The 21,050-nt window shown below is 35.6% G+C and overlaps 1 protein-coding gene across 6 annotated transcripts in view; it reads right to left on the minus strand.

Annotated features, from left to right (window-relative positions):
• Positions 1-21,050, minus strand: part of STRBP (spermatid perinuclear RNA binding protein) — a 165,822-nt gene that overhangs the window by 68,785 nt on the left and 75,987 nt on the right. For all 6 annotated transcript variants that reach the window (XM_072631856.1, XM_072631853.1, XM_072631854.1 and 3 more), the window contains exons 2-5: positions 18,990-19,162; positions 15,452-15,672; positions 10,648-10,813; positions 3,087-3,231 (exon numbers count right to left, since the gene is read on the minus strand). In XM_072631856.1, coding sequence (XP_072487957.1) covers positions 3,087-3,231; positions 10,648-10,813; positions 15,452-15,672; positions 18,990-18,992 — 535 coding nt within the window. In that variant the 5' untranslated portion in view covers positions 18,993-19,162. The remainder of the gene's footprint in view (positions 1-3,086; positions 3,232-10,647; positions 10,814-15,451; positions 15,673-18,989; positions 19,163-21,050) is intronic.

Genomic DNA, 21,050 nt, shown 5'->3' on the forward strand with positions numbered 1-21,050 from the left:
TATAAATGGCAAAGAAAGGATTCTTTTCATTTCCAAAGATTATCAGGAGAAACAACTCTGGATTAAGTTTTTCTTAACAGACTGTACTCTCACTAAAATGCTGCCCTAAGCTCTCTACATTTCAAAGAATTCTCCTATAGGGTCTTATACTGAAAAAAGAACACTGGTCCAGAAGACCTAAGAATGAGTTCCAGCTCCAATTAGTTACTGCTGGGTAACTCTCAGAAAGTCACCTGAACCTCTCTATGCTTCAATTTCCCCAGCTTCAAAATGGCTATAATACCCGCATTACCTTTCTCAGAGTTGTTGAATGTTTTTTTTTCCAAGGTTAACTATATTTTTTTAATTTTAATTTTTTACCAATATGAAAAGAACTACCATAGAATGAGGCATATAAGGTTTCTACACAGACAACTCCATAGGCAGTTCTTGTTGATTATCCAAGCACAGGACTCACTATTTCATTGCAAATATGTTTTATTCACATTTAAGTGCCACAAAAATGTGAGTACAAAGGTAAAATCATCCTAAAAGTAGGCATGTTGAACCTCTTTAATAAACTAGTATTCTTGGAAGGAGTTTTTAAGCCTACAATTACACAAAATTCTGTTCTACATCACACTGTGTGTATGTGGGGAAGCCCTATATCTAATATAGTATGGATAAGTTTTACAGAAACTTAAATATTAGCTGTCTATGAAGAAATAGACTAGACCATGGAAGGGACCTGAGAAATCATTTGACAAACACCATTATTTGACAAATGAGAAAACTGCAGCCCAGAAAGGAAAAGTGATTTGCTGAAGTTCAAACACAGTTTTAATGGCAGACCAGTTCAAACTCTGGTTTCCTTATTCCCAATCTAGAGTTGTCTGCCATAATATTCTCTTCATATTAAGACCTTTCAAAAAGATCTTTGAAAGTCAAAGTAAAAGGAAACAACTCCATGGTTTTAGCATAGCCTTCATGGTCTCAACTTTAAGATTCTACAGACAATCATACTTGTAAGATTTTACAGAAAGCTCCATTGCCATGCCATTTAATTCTGTACTGAAGACAAAAATTACTAGCTTTCAAGTAACCTCAGATAGCATCTGATAGTCTCTGAATTCAATGAATGGATCCCAAAACAAAAATACAAAGTCACTCCTTTGACTTAACAATGTTCATCAGATCTCTCAGTTTCCCAGAGCTAATAAAAACTATGACACTGCAGATACATTTTTTACATGGCTGGTGTTCATGAGGAACTGCAAAGCTAATAGAAAAAAAAAATAATCATTTAACAAAAGTTTTAAAAGTGATTCTAAAGATATTGATAGCAAGAAATGTACCTGTACACAGATAAATCTAAATCAGCAACTATGGTAATGCCAAAACTTTTAAATATGACTCAGAAAATGCAACTGATTTATATTTATTGACTAGAGTAAAGCTCATTTTAAGATTTCAAATTTCAAAGACTTTCACTTAACTCTACATATATGGCTCAAGACTCATAACTAAAAATATTAAATGCTTAATATAACTAGAGAAATCAATCTCCGCTGCCTTCACCATCTATATGAAAATGAATGAGAAACTGACCAATTTTTTTTTTTTTACTATATTGGGATTTGGGGTGGAGAAGCATGCAAAAAGATATGTGACACATGTACAGATGGGAAAGCAACAAGAGTTCCCTATATTGGTCCAAATGAACTCAACTGCCTATGCTGTAATGACAGAAAATAACCAATTGATCAAAGGTCTGACAAAGAGCAATACTGCAAAACAAGATTCTAGGAACAAGACTGGGGACAGAGAGTGAAGTAAGAAACAAAAATTGACAAAATAAAAAATCCTTCAAATCAAAAAGAATCTTTTCATCCTTCTGCACATTCCTGCTACTAACCCAGATCAAAAGTTCTCCACAAATCAGAAGCAAGTCTTCATGAATTCTTGTGACAAAGCTCCAATACCTGGTGGTCAATCTGTTAACATTTACATTCAGCTAACTCTATGGTGGGCAAGAATGATTCTTGAACAAGAGACACATTTCATTACTGAACCCCAATTCAAAGATATTCCAGTTTGAACTCACTAGTATAATCTTTGAAATCCCAGGATCATCTCCATGGATAAGAATTTGAAAGGGTAGAAGGGATGGGTTGGGAGAGAGAAGGTAATGAAGGAAACAGCCTATCACAGGCTTGCACAACATTCAGCCTGCACATCACTTGCAGCCTGCAAAAGGATTTTGGGTGGACCATGAAAGGATTTCAGGTAGCCCTCAAGAAACGCAGAGCATGTAAAAAAGGCTCGCACAACTAACACCTGCAGGCCACTTGCAGTCTACCAAAGAATTTCAGGCAGCCTACGAAAAATGAAGAGGGTGTAAAACAGACCTGTACAGCATACCAAGGGCCATATGTTGCTTAGTCCTGGCCAATCACATAGCTTCGAGGTTAACAATTCCCAATCTTTCTTGTTCTGAGTCACTTTTGGATGTCCCCCAATATCCAACACATGGTAGGCATTAAAACACTAGGAAGGTATTATGAAGCATAATCTCTGTAGATAAACTCAGAACACTACATGGAGTGTAATATGTGTAAAAAAAAAAAAAATTCTAGAAATAAATTCCAACTCACCCCCCCCCAGTGGGATTTTTGACATTAAAAAAATAATCATGCATTGAGTAGAATTGTACATATATATGATTAGATACCAAAGGGATCTAAGCTACAGCTGAGAAGATAGTATTTACAATTTTGAAAGGGTGACATACAAACAAGCCTTATTTAAGAAATCACCAAAATATAATAAAGCAAGGCAAGGTCCTCAAATGCTATTAAAGTTATAATACTCATGAAAGAATTCTAAAAATATGCACAGAGTTCTTCATAGATTAAACATTCTATATATACATTTCTACATTGAACTTTTTACCAAATAAAAGAATACACATTTGGTTATTTTTAATGTTACAAACACAAGACAAAAGAGAACAGTTATATGCTTAAACCTATATGACAGCCACCATAACATCTGAGACAGAAGTCTTATGTAAAAAAAACTAAAAGGGAAAGAAAAGTTTTATATACCTCCATCTTTCTTCTCCAATTCATCCCTAATTAGAGGGGAAGTAAGTATCACCTTCAGCGTTAACGTGGGCTCTTTTGTATTTCGGATAATAATAGATGCCTCTTTTATACACTGCTCCACTTCATATCTCTCTTCTGTAAGTTTCTGAAAGTCACCAAATAAGATCTTTAAAATGTCCAATAAATTAGAATTACAAATCACATAAAAAAGGAATGTTTGTACTATATGTAAAAAGGATTTCAAATTGCAACAATGAGCTAATGATGTTATTGGGTTTAATCAACAATGGACATCTAACTTCTCAGTTTTCTTCTAAATTACTAACTACAAAATAAAAACAAATAGTGTGTGTGTGTGTGTGTGTGTGTGTGTGTTTAGTAGTAGCTGGTGATGCAGTGGATAAGAGTGATGATCTTGACGTCAGGACAATCTGAGTTCAGATCCATTCTCAGACACATACAAGTTATGTGGCCCTGATCAAGTCATTTAACCAGCTTGTCTCAGTTTCCTCAATTGTAAAACAGAGATAATATCAGTACCTACTTCGCCTTCGCCAGGATCTAATGAAACAGTATTTGTAAAAACAGTACAGTAACATGGCACATAGTAGGTTCTATATAAATGACTGCCTGCCTGCCTGACTGCCAGAGGTACAAATTGAATGGCTGACAAAAGATAGTGCTTTGAAGGAAACAATTATTAACATTAAAAGCACGTTATTCACATTTTTTTAACTAAATAGCAACCTACTATTTAAGAAACAGCTCACAATATTATAACTGGCATTTATAAGGGACTTTACAAAGTGTTTCACATACATCATCTCATTTACTCCTTTCATCAATCTGTAAGAAACGCAATGAAAATCTATCTCTAGTTTAAATTAAAGATGACAAAATGAGCCAAAAGAGGCAAAGTGACTTAACGACGGTTACACAAATAGTAACATCATCAAAACTAAAACCCTAAGGATTATGACTCAAGTCTAGTGTTCTTTCCACCACAACAAGGCTCTACACATAAAGAGGGAACTCTCTACTTCTAACTATTGTAGATGCATTATTGGAAAATAAACTGCATGGGGAGTACCCTAAGCCACCTGGATGGATCCTCTCAAACATTTAACTACTAATTTCTAAGTTCTCATAAAAACAATTTTGTAGTTGTGTGTGTGTGTGTGTGTGTGTTTAAAGAAAAGCATATCAACATGAATAAGAACAGGGAACCATAGTGATCTGTTTTCAGCAGATGAATAAGTCAGTCACTATGCCCTTTTTAAGCTGAGAGACAGGTGAGACTCAAGATTACAGGACAAGACATTTGACATTCACTGGGAAACATGATTATGTTGTATGTTAACAGTATAATCACATTATAATTTAAGGGCCTGGCACAGCAGAGCAATCACCTACCAATTACTATACTGTATTACAACTATAAAGGCATGCTTGTGACATTTAGTACTTCTTACACACCCACACAAAAAAAAACACTGGACTTAAAAAGTAAGGGTGCAAGTCCTGATTTTAATTTAAGTAGCTATCTGGAACTGGAAAAGTCACTTTACTTTCCTGGACCTCAGTTTCCTCATTTCCAAATGAAGGAAGGGAACTGAATCTCCAAGGTCCCTCCAGGTCTAGTATATATAGTAATATTTATATCTATGAGGTAGGATATCTTTGCTCTACTGAAGAAAAAACGAAAGCATTTGACAAAAAGACTGAATCAAAAGAATCAAAGATTCTGAACTAAAAATGTCTTATGAGACAGCTCCACAAATGTATACTACATGCATGAGGCAGGAAAACTAAGTTATATGACCATACACAGTAATTACAGAGACCAGAGCTAGGATGAAATAATTTCAAAGATCATCTAGCCCTCATTTGACAGATGAGGAAACTGAGGCTCAGATGCATGAAATGAGTTATAATATAGGCAGTTAGCATGAGAACCAGCATTAAAATGTAGGTGTCCCCATTCAAAGTCTAACATTATTTCCATTACACTATACTAACTACCTGGAGTCAGGTAGCCAGTCAAAATCCAATTATAAAAACTACTTCGCTATGCAAACTGGGACAAATAATTTCACTTGACAAAAACCACTTGACAAAAAATCACTGATATAGTAATGTTAATATTTATATAATCTATTTCAAAGAATTTGTGAGAAAAAAACACTTGGCACACCTCAAGTGCTATGGAAATGTGAGTTGCTATAATTATATCATTTCATATCTGACTCAGTATTTACTCACTGATTCCATATTTCTGACTCTGCGTTTAAAATTAACAAAAGCATTATCCTTATTATCACACTCTCAAATGTTCAGAATGTTAACTCTGAGAAACTAAAATTTTTGATCATCTTGGGAAAAAAATCCATAAATCATAATAGTAAGAGAAAAAATGGGCTTGATATTTTAGACTTAAGAAAATAAGAATTGAAACAAAACAGTATATTCCCACCAGTTAATTAGAACCCATCATTTCCTCAACGAGTCAAAGTTTTATTATACTCCATAGTTTCTACCAATCAATGGATTTTTTTGGCTCTGAACAAATGATCAAATATGTCCAGATTTGTATTATAAATCCAGGGAGAAAAAGATTTGTCCATTTTATTAGGGATGAGTCTGGCAAAATTACTTTAGAGTACAAAAAGATAAGGCAAAACAAGGAAGGATATCTAATAAGGTCTTAAAAAAAAGTCAAAACCTCAATATGAATACAAGGAGATAAGTCAAAGAACAACATGAATATGAGTAACTGAGAGCCAAATTGAGGCAATGATATCAAAGACAAGGACATCAAAGACAGCTCTGAAAGGCAAAGCTCTGTGGTAGGAATACCAATTTAGGCAGAGGACTGGGGAGGGAAAGAGAAGAGGGAAGGTAGCACCTGGATCAAAGCAGATGAACAAGGAGGATAATTGTAATAGTTTAAGGTAGGTGATAAGGATCTAAATTGGGGTGATGGCTACATAAGTGAGAAGAGGAGAGATGTGAAAGATATTCTGAAGGCAGAAACAAGACATAGCACCCGACTAGATATGGAAAATGAGGGAGAGGAACAAGTTGAAGAGGACTCTAGAGCTTAAAAACCTAGGTGACTCACAGGCTGGTATCCTCATCAGAAATAGCAAAGCTCAGAAGCAGTTTGGCTCAGGGAAAAGCATAAGCCCTATTTGGACATGTAGAGTTTCAGAAGTCTATCTGACAGGACATCCAGTTGGATATGACCAGAAGAATATGTCCAAAAGGACTTTTAGTTGGCTAAGTAGAACTGGAGTTCAAAAGACCATGAGAGTTGGATATAGAGATCCTGGAGTAATCTGCAAAGATGATATGTGAAGCCAAAAAACCAATAATTATTCTAAAAAGGGGGCGGGGGGATTTGGGAGAGAGTAGGTCAGGACAGAGCCTTTGGTTAGGGATGGAATATGGATGACAATGGTACAAAAGATATAGAAGAGGAACTAGCAGATAGGAGAACCAGGAGAGAACAGAATAAGGAAACACAGTAATAAGAGTAGTCAGGAAGAATTAGTAGTCAACAGAGTCAAATGACGCAGTTAGATCAAAAAACGATGAGAAGTGAGAAATGGCTGCTGAATTTAGTAATACAGAGATCACTCATGGGCTATGGGAGAACACTTTCAGAGTAGTGGTGCACTGCAAGGGATTAGGAAGTAGAAAATGAGAAGCAGAGGTAATAAAGACAGAAAACTTTTCAAAATAAAACTTTATTTTGGCAGTAAAAGGGAGGTATAAAATACAACTGCTCCATAGCTTGAGGGGATAGCAGGATCAAACCAAGGTTTTGTAAAGACAGGAGAAATCTCTGGCTGTTTGTAGATAGCAGGGGAGAAACCAAGAGATAAGAGAGAGAGAAAATTATAGAAGAAAAGCTCAGAGGAAGCTTTCAGGAGATGGCATAAGAAATCAAGAGTGTAGTGGTTAACCTGGGAAAGGAGTACAATTTTTCCTCCAAGACTATAGAACAAAAGAGGAGAGAGTGGTGGATGATGCTGAAAGTATCTGAGCTATAGATTCAGGAAAGAAATTACAAAGCATGACCTCAAAATTTTTCATTCAAGAAAGGTCCTCTGATGAGAGGTTAAGGGTTAAGTGTAATTAATATAGGGGGGTTTGAGGAGAGAAGAGAAGATCTGGAACAGAAACTGTGGAAAGTGCAAATCAATCAGGAAAGAATATGGCTTGTAGCAAAGGAAAAACTAAGATTAGATATATTTGTAGTAGGCCCAGTCACCAATGTTCTTTGACTTCTTCCAGCAGCATTTAGCAGCCTGAGAATAAAAGAGAAAGAAGATAGTACAAATAATAAAGGCTTTGCATTTCACAAAGCACTTTCCTCACAACAATGCTATGATGAGGGAACAGAAGACAAATTTAGAAGAGTGAAATATTCTCCTAATTGTCACTTAGATGATAAACGCAAAGGTAGGACTGAAAAACTAAGTACATTGTTGCCTGTTCCCTCCCCTAGGCACATCAGAGAAGAGAAGTAGTAAAAAGAATTTTTAATTTTGTTTTGTTCTGGCCTGGATCTGGGATTTTCATCAACGTAAAGAATTCCTGATAGAGAAATTCCTTATGACGATGCAGACTGGCAACTTGCCTATAACTTAAGAGTCTTAGAATGTGAGGGAAAATCATATTCACATAAATTTTAGCTATGTTCATTCTTGTAAAAGGGATTCTTAAGAATAGAACAGGATTTCTAGGCAGAACAGACCTTTTTAAAGATTACCTAGTCCAATCTCATTTTACAGATTAAAAAACTGAGGCCCACAAAATTTAAGTCTTAGCTTGCCTAATGTCATGCTGACAGAAAATGACAAAGCCAGGATTCAAACTAAGGTCCTGAGACACTAAATCTAGAAAACAATTTTATGATTTATGCTTTCTGGAGTTTTATTTCCCATTTTTAATGGTAAAAGATAACTGAAGAGTTGACTACTACAATCAGCTTTGAAATCATGAGCATCTGATACATAAGGATGCCAAGTTCATAAACTTAACTAAATATCAGAATTGGAAGGAACTTTAGCAAACAACTAATCTAAATTGCCTGTTGACTTGATAATTTAACAAGAAGCCAAAGGAATTATTATTACTCCAGAGTTTCAAAAATGGAAACTTTTATATTCTATAATTACCTTTACAACAAAAAATGAAGTTGTCATTAAATTAATGCATTAATTCTTTAAAGGAAACTTAAAGCATGCTTTTTATTAATCTTATAATTTTACAAAACAGGAAAATACTCAGTAAAACAGGAATAAGTCTGCTGACCTCAAAGAATGAGGAAGGGATTTTAGAGTATTTCAGGACTCTAGAAAATGTGCATTATCACTCAGGAGAAGTAGCATTGTATGATGTAAAAGAGCACTGGAATCAGTTTCTTGTAGCTCTAAAAGTATGATTTCATAAAACCTACATTCAAATTCCAACTCTAATACTTACTGGCTGTGTGACCATCGACAAGGTATCTTCCTTCTCTCACTTCCATTTCCTCAGTAGTAAAATGGAAAGAATATGTGAGATCCCTACTTCACACCACTGTTGCGGTGAAAGTGCCCAGTGAAACTTAAAGTGCTAATACGTTATTATCCTAAAAAATCGCCAGTCTTCTAGGCTTTCCAAAGGTTAAGTGATAATTTCAGGTAGACTGAAACAAACATTTATTTTAGCATCACACTAAGTTCTGGAGAAACAAGGATAAAAGTCCCTCAAGGAACTTAAAACACCTTTCAGTTTACTTTGAATCATCCCACCAGTCCTTCCAGCTTTTTAGAGCCCACAGTTCAAGTTCACTCCAAAAGAACTATTTTAAGGAAGTTTGGGTTTGTTGTTGTTGTTAATTTAGTATACACTTTAGTTTAGCAAACATTTTCTCCATTTTCATCACCACAATTTTCCTTTATGTCACATGCCTTATTCACAGATCTATATTTAAAATAATTGTTTTCTCTGTAGTCTGACTTGTGACCTCATCATTCAAATGAAACTGTTCTCTCCAAAACTACCAATGACTTCTTAAATGCCAAATCAAATAACCCTTTTCTCAGTCTTCATCCTTGACCTCTTCACTGATACTGTCAATTATCTTCTTTTCCTTGATTTTTCCTTCTCTTTGATTTTCACAACACTTCTCTCCTGATTTTCCTGATTATCTGACTGTTCCTTCCCAAGTATCCTTTACTGTATCTTCATCTGGGTTACATCACTAACCTTGGATGTCTCTCCAAGGTGGGACTTGGGCACTTTTTTCTTCTCCCGCTACACTACTGCACTTGATTTTATCTGCTTTCACAGTTTCAACTATCGCTTCTATTCAGGTCATCCTCAGATCTGACTAGCCTAATGTCTCTCTTAACCTTCACTCATTTGTATCTCTGTCTTCCAGACATCTTGAATTGGATATCCTGGAGAAATACTACACTCAGTCATGTTCAAAACTGAACATAATATCTTTCCCAAAAAGTCCTCCCCTCTTCCTAACTTCCCTATTGCTGCTGAGGCCACCACCATTTCTCCAGTAACCCAGCTCCTACGACCCTAGGTGTCATCCTCAACTCCCCACTATCTCAACCCACCCAGAACCAATTGGTTGTCAAGTCCTGTCAATTCTACCTTCAAAGTATCTCTCCTATATACCCTCTTCTTTTCTCTAACATTGCCACCATTTTCGTATACACCCTAATCACTTCACACATGGACTACTGCCAAAACCTGCTAGTTGGTCTCCCCACTCTCCAGTCTATCCTTCACTAAGCTATCAAAGTCATCTTACTAAAGCACTGGCCTGCCCATATAATCCTGCTATTCACTAAACTTCTGTGGCTCCCTATTACTACCAGGATCAAAGAAATCCTCTGACTTTTAAAGCTCTTCACAACCTAGCCTCCTCCTATTTGTCCAGCTTCTTACACTTTATTCCCCTTCATATACTCTATAATCCAGACACTGCTCTCCTTACTGTTCTTCCAACTAGATAATGTATCTCTTGACTTGGCATTTTTACTGACTGTCCCTCATACTTGGCATGTTCTCACTATCTATATATACACCTTCTGCCTTTCATGGCTTCTTTCAGGTCTCAGCTAAAATCCCATCTCTGGCAAAAAGCTCTTCCTGGCCCTTAATGCTAGTGACTTCCCTCCAAAATTATCTCTAATATATCTTGCATACACGGTGTCCTAAAAATCTTAGTGGAGTTTTAAGCTATCTAAACTTATTTAATGAATGAATTTAAACAATTACAGCTTAAAATTGCATTAAGGCTGTTGAGACATCCTGTATATCTTGTTTGTACATAGCTGTTTGCATGCTATGTCCCTCATTAGACTGTGAGCTCCATGAGACCAGGAAATGAAGGGGTAATGTTTGTCATTCTTTCTATCTCCAGAGCTCAGCACAATGACTGGCACATAGTAGATGTATAACAAATGCTTTTTTTACTTGAATGGACAGTAATTACATTTGCCTATGTAAAATCTACCTGACAGGGTAATTTTACAACAGAACTCACCTGAATTTGAATAGGAAGATTGTCTTTGACAGTATGTAATAGAGTTTCTGTGGGTTTATCTTTGCACATCAGAACCAGCTCAAGATCCATATCATCTTTTATCAGCAAGCCTTTTGCAACTAGGCCAATTCTCATTACACCACAGAGTGTCCGGCCACCTTGATCCCTTTAAAAGAAAATTTTGAATGGTTATTTCTACACATTTACACTAGACTATTCCAGTCTGGAAGTACAACTAAAGAGTAGATAAGTAGATGCAGAGAAGAATAAAATTCTAAAAATTCTGCTTTCCTATGCATGTAACAGAAAAGAAAGAGAAATATTATATGCATTTTATGGATGAGGAAACTAAAGCTCCAAGGTAAACAAGTAACCCAAGATAAAGGACTCCAAAAGTGGAATATCAATATAAACTATTGCAGAATATATATCAAATGATTTTGGATAAGTTATTTAACCACTCTGGGGCTCAGTTTTCTCACCTGAAAAATGATGGTTAATTCCTAAGGGCCCTTCCAGGTCTTTTCTATTCAGAGATTATGTGAATCAGTACCCCTGGAAATCATTACAACCTCATGACACTTTAGAACTCTTAAGAATCTCATTCTACAATATTACTGCCTTGGGGAAAGAAAATATTACTAGGGTCCTAGGACTGGAGTTCTAGTTCTATCACTGAGTCACATGATGGTTTGGGGCAAATCATTTTACCTCCCTGGGTCTGGTTTCTCAAATGTCCAATGATCTCTAAGTTCTCTTTGCTCTAAATTCTATTATCCCACGATAACCTTGTCACACAAAGTTATAGAGTTAGTAAAAGACAGTACTCAAAACCACAAAAAAGTACTGCACTGCTTTCAACTATGGTCCTATTCAGTTATAAAAGTATGTGGTTCTAAGAATACTCTGAACTACTGAACAGATAACATTGTGGGAACATTAAATAGGGGAGAAAAGCTTAGACGTGGTTCTTGCTCAAGAGAAGCTAACTGGGAAAACAAGATATAAACTACAACACTTTAACCTCCTTGAGCCTCAGTTTCCAATCTATAAAGAAAGGGCAATACTTGCACTACATATCTATTGTGAAAAATTCTTTTAACAGTAGTAAAGGAATGGAAGCATCATTAACACTTGAAACACATAAAGTGGCCATGTGACACAAACATCAACAGCCGTAAGAGTCTAAAAAAATATTATCAACATGGGTGAAAACTATGGAAGAACATCTCCTACAGGAGGAGAGATTTGACTCATTTAAATGAAAAAAGTATTTCAAGAGGGGCTGTGACAAAAAGTAGGAATACAGGCCAACCAGGTCCAGGCAGACAATGGCAAGCAGAAGCAGTAATCTACAAGAGAAAAACTATTAGATTTCAAGGCAGAGAATGCGAGTGTGAATCCCTGTTCTGGTGCTTACTTTATGACCTTAGCCAAGTCATTTTTCTTCTCTGTACCTCAGTTTCCTCCTCTACAAAGAGTTGGACTCTGATTATCTAACACTAAATACATGATCCTAGGAGATAAAAGGCTGAAAACTTAAGATTTTGAGAACAGTGTAAAAGTAGTTGCATGCTAAACTAAGATCATAAACTTGATCCCATGTACAAAGAAGGTAGAATGGGGAAAAAGTGATGATTAGGGGAATAATCAAAGCTTCTAATATTATTACTCTGCCAGCAACATGTAGGATAAACTGAAAGGACCAGAGAAAGCATTTACAAGGCTCCTGTGAAATGTCAATGTTTCAAAGACTAATGACATTGGTAAGGGATAAATGTAAGAGGCAAAATGCATCATCTTAAGAAAAAAGATCTGAAGAATTTAATGAATGATTAGATATAGGTAACAGCAGGAAGAACTGAAGGTGGTTCAAAGTTTTCCAACCTAGATGACTACAAAACCCTCTAATCAGAAAGATTTGTGAATACTAAATTGCTTTTACTCATTAAAAACATATGTATGATAACAAAAAACTCTTAAACAGTTTATCTGCTAGAAGTAAAAAAAGGAAGATAGTTCATGAGTCCTACGTTTGTTCTTCTCTCCTGAGAATGTGAGCTACAAAAGGAGATCTTTTCCCTAGCAATGAACGATTATAAAATGTTTTACTCCTTGAGAAAGGAGACTGGAGATGATGCTGAAATATTTAATTGATTTATAGTCACTCCTGGTTATCTAAGCCAAGAAATGCAAAGGATGGCATTAATAATCCAAAATAGCAATTAATGGAGGAGGAAAGTGAATCATTTGGTTTATAAACACACACCCCCTTCCCAACAAATTGACCTTTCTATTTTGATCAGATGTTAACATCAGTTTGCAGGTCATGAAAGGAATTCCATACTATCAGAACTGAAAGAGATCTTACATCATCCAACATCAGAACTAGATCACGCAATATAAAAATATAAACATCACAGTATATATGAATATAGAATGTTAAGAGTTAGAAACTGCCTTAAAGATTACTTAATGTGTACAGAAGCATTGTATTAAGCATCAGAAGATGCAAAGATGAAAGCTAAATTCCCTGTTCTGTTGAAATTCACACTCAAGTAGAGAGATCTAACATATACACAGATAATACAAAATGAAGAATGAAAAATACTTGAAAAGTATAAAAAAATTATTCAGGAAGAAAGAAGATCATTTTTGATTACATAGCTCAAGAAAGGCTTCATGAAAGAAATAAGTAGCATCTGAAGTAGCATCTACCTTGATATATGTGAAAACTGAGACCCAGAGACATTAACTCATTGTCATGTACCTTGCTAGTTCCAGAGCAAACTCTAACAAATTCCAATTTGTGGCCCTTCCGGGATTACCATTTCTGATCTCCAGTAAGAATGCTAGGGAGAGATGCTATCAGCTTGGGTTCAAATACTTACAGAGATTATTCCACAAATTGCATTATCCGTATGTGGCCAGTGAAGAATTGACTTTACTAACATGTCCAACTGTGTCACAAAATCCAAAATTAATTCTGAGGCTCATAAACCTTTAAAAAAATCTTTAAAATACAGTGGCGTCACCAATTTAAAACGATAGTCACCTGGAGAGCTTTTCCAGGACCTGCCAGTTCTGTGTAAAAACATCTTCCAAGATAAGACTTGTTAAGAAAACCCAGGCATTTACTTACTTAAGTACACTCTAAATTTGGAGGCAGAACTATTCAACACACACATAAACTTAGGGAAATAAAAAGAGGTTATTGAATGATCTCATTAAGACTTCACATAAGTCGTGAATTCACGAGTAACATTTTTAAAAGCCATCATATATTTTATCTATATTAGAAGGGAACTGAAATATTGCCAAGGGACTGAGAAATAAGACTAAGATCTTTCCAGCCCTAACATTATCCATTCTAAAATCCAATCCATATCTAACATTCTGTATTATGTATTTTGGCCACTTACACTTTAAGCCTAACAAATCAAAGCTGTCCTAAAAAGGAATGGGCTGTCTCCAGAGAGGGAGTTCCTCCATCACTGGAAGTCTTCAAGCAAATGCTAGATGATAACTTGTTAGGAATGTTGCAAAAGGAATTTATCGTATGGAGTGTACAATAAGATTTTTGAAGCCCATCCACATCTGTGATTCTAAGATAGGACACCATCAAGTAAAGAAATATTTTACTTTAGGATAAAGGGATCTTAATGTTGTTAACATAAGACAATAAAAATAATCAATTCTCAAATACAGAGTAGAATTTTAATTGGTCTAACGATTTTGCAAAGAAATGTGGAACTATACTAAGAAGTAACTAAGAAATATTCACAACAAAATACCCAGAAATCTTATTGCTAGAAAGTCAAAGACAAAAATTAAGATCTCATATACACCAAAATATTTGTAGCAGTACTTTTTTCTGATTAAAAAAAACTATAAACCAATTAAGGAATGGCTAAACAAATCGCAGTGCAAGAAAACAATGAAATATTACTACCCCTTTAGAAAAGATAGTATGATGTATACTTTCAGATTCAGTTACTGTGTTGGTTAGTTTGGCATGCTACTTTTTTTTTTCCTTTCTCTTGTTTTTTATTTGTTTGCTTAAGGGAAAGATGGCTAAGTAAAGGTTGGGGGAAAAGACATATTCAGAAGCAAAGGTAATATAAATGAAAAAAACTGAAAAAAAAATTAAAATTCTTTAAAAAATCATCTGCTTCAACCCTTTCACCTGACAAATGAAAATGCTGAGGTCCAGAGAGGTGAAATCACTCTGCTAAGGTCGAAGAGCACAGACCAGAACTGAGGTCTACTAGCTTCCAGTTCATATGTTCCATTTCAGTGTGCTATTCACACTGAAATCATCTACATTTTAAATTTATTTTCATGCAATGTTGACTCTTTATTGAGATTTTACATGACTTATTATAGTACAATGTCTATCATCCTCTCTCCAAGAAATGCTACTAGTCATTTCAAATAAATGAAAGGGAAAAAAAAATCTGATGATGTTTTCTAAGAGGATATTTTTAAAGAATGAAGAGATTTTTCAGTGTTGTGTCTCAGTTACTAATGGGACAGTGAAATATTTGCCACAGGACTGCCATTAAGGAATAAACTTTGTGAACTTTCAAGACGTACATAAATGAGAATTATTTAAGTAGTTTTAGGTCTCCTTTCTAGAGTCTACTAACCATTATTTTTCTTTCTAAATTCAAAGTATTCACCTGTCAGAAAATCACTTAGCAGTTGACTGACCAACTTTCATACCCAGTTACTTCCTAGTAATGCCCAGATATATCAAGAAACATATTGCACAGTAAAGCACTATAAAGGTCAGCTCACTCACTTGGCAGAGTTTTCTCCAGCATCATCCTTTTTCATATCTACATCTCCCTCTGTTTTCCCAGATTTACTCATTTCATCCATCCAATCTGAGACATGTTTGAGGGCACATTCAACAGTGGATACCATGTTCTGGACAGCTTCAAGTTCTTCTGGAGATGGATAAATTGTTGAATGTTTCACCATAACATGGCGATCATCATTAGCAAAAGATCTGATAGATCTCTGTTAGAAAAATAAGGGAAAAAATGTTACTAGATTGAGATAATAACAGTAGCTCCCATTACTATACTGCTTTATGACTTACAAAAAGTAGGCAGTACCAAATATCATTACAACTTTTCAAATGCAAAAACAGAAGCTCATAAAAGGTTGAAACTTTTTTTGGATCAGAGCCATGAGTCCAACTAAAGGACCAACTGATTCTTAAGGACTCACTTCTTTCTAATACAACGTACTGTCTCTTGAAATTTTCTGAAAAGATTAGCCCAAATGTCATTTTTAAAATGCCTCTAGATATGGACAATTTTCAGGAGAACTATAAACTACTGAAGAAAAACATAAAAGAATGTTCCAAATTACTACTAATAATAATTTTGAAAATATAAACCCAAACAACTCTAGGGGTTTTACTTCACACCAAGCAAACTGATAAAGATTACAAAATGTTAGAAAATAGGTATACTAATGCATTGTTAATTGAGCTATGAATTGGTCCAAAGATCCTGGAAAGAAGTTTAAAAGCATGCTAAGGAAATGACAAAAATATTCACACAGTTTAACTGAGGGGAATGCACGGCTAGGTATATACTCCCTCAAAGAGGTCAACAAAGTTTAAAAAGGACCTATATACATCAAAATATTTATAGCAGCACTTTTCTGTGGTAGCAAAGATCTGGAAATAATGCCCATTGATTGAGGAACGGCTAAACAAATCATGGTAAATGAAATGATATATTACTGCACTGTAAAAAATAACAAACACGATGAACAAAAAGAATCAGGGGAAAAATTATACAAACCGATGCAAAGCAGAAACAAGCAGAACCAGAAAAACAAGAACAAGTATTAAAACAATAATAGTAATGACAACAAAAACAATGCAAACTGGATGCTGCATAATTATATGAATAATTATCTCATCCCAAAGAGGTATGAGAAATCATCTCTCTGCCTTCTTTTCAGAAGCAGAAGACAGTAAATGTGAAACACCACACGTTAAAATTTTTCAATATATTGGTTAGTTCTACTGAGCTAGGGTTTTTTTTCCTTCCTTTTATTATTTGTTATGAGGGATGACTCTGGGAAGAAAAGGCACATTGGGTAAGATAAATCTTTTTGAAGCCAAAGCTATCAATAAAACTATAGAAAATAGTTTCCCAAAAGTGAAGGAGAGTTTAAAGACATTTCAATTTACCTTTTCAATTTTTCAAAGAGTTATGGAGGAGTTATAATATCACTGTCATGGTTGCTGAGAAGGGATAATGGCAGTCCATTTTATATTGGTCTTAGAGCTCATAAAGTAACTTAGAGAAAGATCTCAAGTTTTGTGGTCTGAAAGCAGTTTCAAAGACCTTACAACAACTACTTAAATCCATTGGTGAGTTGGGGGAGCAGGATTAGGAAGAGGGGAATTCTATCATAATGGAGTTCTAACAAGAATTTATAATATGATATTCTCTCAAACTATGTATTTGCATATGGACCAATCAGATTGAGCATTTATCATCCCAAGGCCACACCAGTTAATTTGGAGCAACTCATCACTAAAAGTTTGGCCACTGGTGATAAATTCTTTGGGTCAGGGTAGTTTAGTCTATGGAAGTGCAAAAATCACCATAAGAAGAACCCATACTAACAAAATCAGCGATTCATGAAGCATTAAAGAATATCATCTACTCACGTTTGCAGACTGTTTTAAAGTACACAATGCACTTTCCCTACCATAAACCTGTAAATATAAGCATTATCACAGTCATTCTGACAGATGGAGAAACAGTATCACCTAGAGGTGAAATGACTTGACCACGGTCACAAGCAATCAAGTGCTGAAGCAGTGAGTATACCCAAGAACTCATGATCCAAAACTCAAATTACTTTCCTCTCCACCACACTGCAACTTATTATGATCATTATAAGTTACAATTTCTAACAGGTAAATATTATAATGCTATTACTGTACTACAATAACAGTAAAATTAATAATAACTGGCACATTACAAAGCAATCGTGGGAGGGAAGCAGGGCGAACTATCCTCATTTGCCAGATGAGAAAACTGCAGCTCTGCAAAGAAGTGAAGTGATTTTTTCCAGGGTCACAAGGTTACAATAAAGCCAAGATTCAAATTACAATAGTTGTTTTAATAAACCACCATGCTACCTCTAATCAATATACTCTAGTACATTGATTAATACTATCTTTGTGTTTGTTGTCCAAGGATTAAAACATCTTAAAGTCTCTCATCATTGTTGACTTACAAGAAATGGATTTACAAAATAGATCTACCTAACATTCTCTGGAGAGAGAAGTAAAAGAACTGACCACATTTCATAAATGCAGAATCTGGGTCACACAGATGTTAAATGACTTGACAAAAAGTTCATGAAGCAAGTGTAAAACAAAGACTAAGTGACAACGGGATCATCCTTTTTTGGACAACTTACATACCTGATAATTTTGCCTCTGAAAAATTGCTGTGGCTCAGATAATAAAAGATAGAGGTACTATAGTCCAGTTACTAAAGAAGTGTTCACTTCAATATCTCAAGTAACAGTACTTGTAACAAGTAATGTACAGAACAGTCCCAGACCTTCTGCACCTCTAGTATAAAAGAGCTACTCATCCTACCCTTTCTCCTCTCCCCTCCCTCCTCACACTGCCACATCCCAGTGCCAAATCTTCAGCTGTGGCTCTTTCCATTTAACTGTGACAGAGGATGAGATCTGAGAACAGGAGAAACTTAAGATCATCTATCCCTTTTCACTGGCAAAGGATACAACTGAGGCCCAGAAAGGGAAAGAAACTTGTTCACTGTCCTCAGACAATAAACACAAGGTCTGCTGCAGGGGCAATATTTGAACCTTTTAAGGTTGGTAGGACCTGGCAGAACTTGTGCTCCATGGGTAAAGTCTTTGTGCCCTGAAATTTCTCCATGACACAATGAAAACATCAGGGGAGGTATACGTTTTTAAGGGGAAAAAATAATTGACCTTGAAGTCAAAGTCTGGAAGCAATTCATTTCAACTACGGTTCAAGGTCATTTAGGCATCTGCGACAGTTTGCCAGTTTTATTAGAAAACATTATTTATGAAGATTCTCTCATTTGAATTTAATAATTCATGGCCTGCAGGCTCACAGGGCTCCATTTTGTGGTTTAAAGGACTCTATAATAAATTATACCTTATCTGCTTTGCTTAAATAGCAGCATAGTGCCATCTTTGTCCTAGCACTAGAGCCAAAAAATTAACACCTTCTTCTAATGTTAACTTCTCCAATATCAAGTTAAAAGAATACTTTGACTAAGATCAAGGGAATTACCTACCATGGTTTGCTAAAATGTTTTAGCTTCTTTTTTTCCCGTTCTTTTTCCCTCTTCCTTGTTGTCTTCAATAGACACTGTTGAGTGAGACAGAACCTCCTCATAAGCCTTTCAGTCCCCTGACAGATTGAGTTAATGTGACAAAGATGCCCCAAGAACTATTCTCTGGAAAACACCTGAAAGAGGAATAGGAAAAAATAATTTTTTAAAACATGAAGTTGTAATTACTATAAAGTCACTGTCTAACTCAATATAATCCTACAAATTAAAGAGGTTTTAGGGAAGAAAATCATCATGGGTTTTTTTGTTTTGTTTTTTAAGAAACTGATACAGTCACAGAAAATGTAAACTTCAGGACTTACATAATATGGGAGAACTCAGTTAAGATATTTATACCTGAAAAATGGAAGCATACATTAAGTGCTTAGACAAGTTTCTGTAACACTTCACAATCAACTTGTGGAGATAGGCAGTATATTATTCCCATTTTATCAAAAAGAAATCTCAGAAGAGATTTGTTTTACAATTATATAACTTACTTCCTCACATTTTCCTAGAATAGTTTGCCTGACCTGCCCTTTTACATCCCCACATCCCAACCTGCTTTGTTTTATATCACTTATATACATGTCTTATCTTCCTTACCATCCTACCCCATTCTCCTCTCCAACTCCCAAAGTAATTCCTTGGGAATAAGGATTCTTTTTTAAAAAAATTATGTCCCCCCCTGCCTTATAGATAATAGATGACTAAATGTTAGTTGAATTTGTTTGAGCAGAAATTCACGTGTTAGAAATAAATTCAAATATCATTTGAATTTATTTCTATCAAACTTTTACGAAGTGATTTTCTCATATAATCATAAAAAGTAAGCAGTGCAGAAATTATCATGGCATTTTCCAGATGAGAAAACTAAGACTTAGGGAATCAAAGTGATTTCCCAAGATCTACTCAGTGACAGAACAATGACTTAAACCCAAGTCTTCTGACTCCAAGCTCAGGATTCTTCCCATGACACAAAGCAATCCTTTCTCCAGACTCATTTATAACAAGCTAACACTGGATGTGTCACTTTACATATTTTAATATCGGTATTCTCATTTATAAAATGGCAAATGTCACTACCACGTTGCCCAGTTTTCAGAGAATGAACCAAATTCAAGGTACTTTCACAATTCTAAGACCTTGATCTGCAAACATCTGTAAGACAGTATTTAACTTCCATGAGGTCCCAATACCACTGTGCTTCATTTATTTAGCACAACCTCTACAGAAACCAACTTATTCTGTTTAGAAAAATATGTGACCATGTATAGCATCAGTGAAACAATTCTGAAATCATTATATATAATCCATGCAGTTTACAAACAAAACAAGCCTAGAGAGTTAACACCAAAGTACAACAGGTGTTTCAGTCACAGAGGCCACAAAGGGAGTAATTAAAACTGTTTATCACCTAACTCAAAACATTTCCCTTCTATTCCCTACCTCTCCATTGAAAAGATTGTGTTCATCCTTCGTTGCCAAAGAAGACCATGCCATCAGAGAAATGATGACATGACTTGCACTTGACTTTGTTGCGAGTGAGTGAGGGCTGTGCAGGTCACCAGTTTCACTTCTTCTCCAAAGTCATCTGAATCCAGTGACCAGATATCCATCAGGATGACTGGAGATGACCCAGGATGCACTGGGAGACCTTGGGCCCTTTAGGCCCAGGTCTTTGCGGGCACTCATTTAGGGTGAAGCAACACCCATTCACTGAATAGACCTGTTTAAGAAGTAGCCAGGGCATGGTCCCTTTAATGAGGTCAAGAAAAAGACAACAACCTGGGTGGGAAACAGCAACAGTTCCTATAGATAATCACTCTAATGCTAGGAGGGTACGGAAGAGCTCTTAGGCAGGGGCCCATTGGCATCCCAGCTTCAGAGGGCAGAAAGTTTAAGATTTTGGGAGAGGATTGGACAGGACAGAACAGGAAAAAGGCAAGGGAAGAAAAGAGGCCAGTAAAAGCTAAGTCAACTTGGCATCTTTTAGCCATCCAAATTTACCATCCTGTGGAGAGG

Source organism: Notamacropus eugenii, chromosome 1, assembly GCF_028372415.1.
Source record: "Notamacropus eugenii isolate mMacEug1 chromosome 1, mMacEug1.pri_v2, whole genome shotgun sequence".
Lineage (NCBI taxonomy): Eukaryota > Metazoa > Chordata > Mammalia > Diprotodontia > Macropodidae > Notamacropus > Notamacropus eugenii.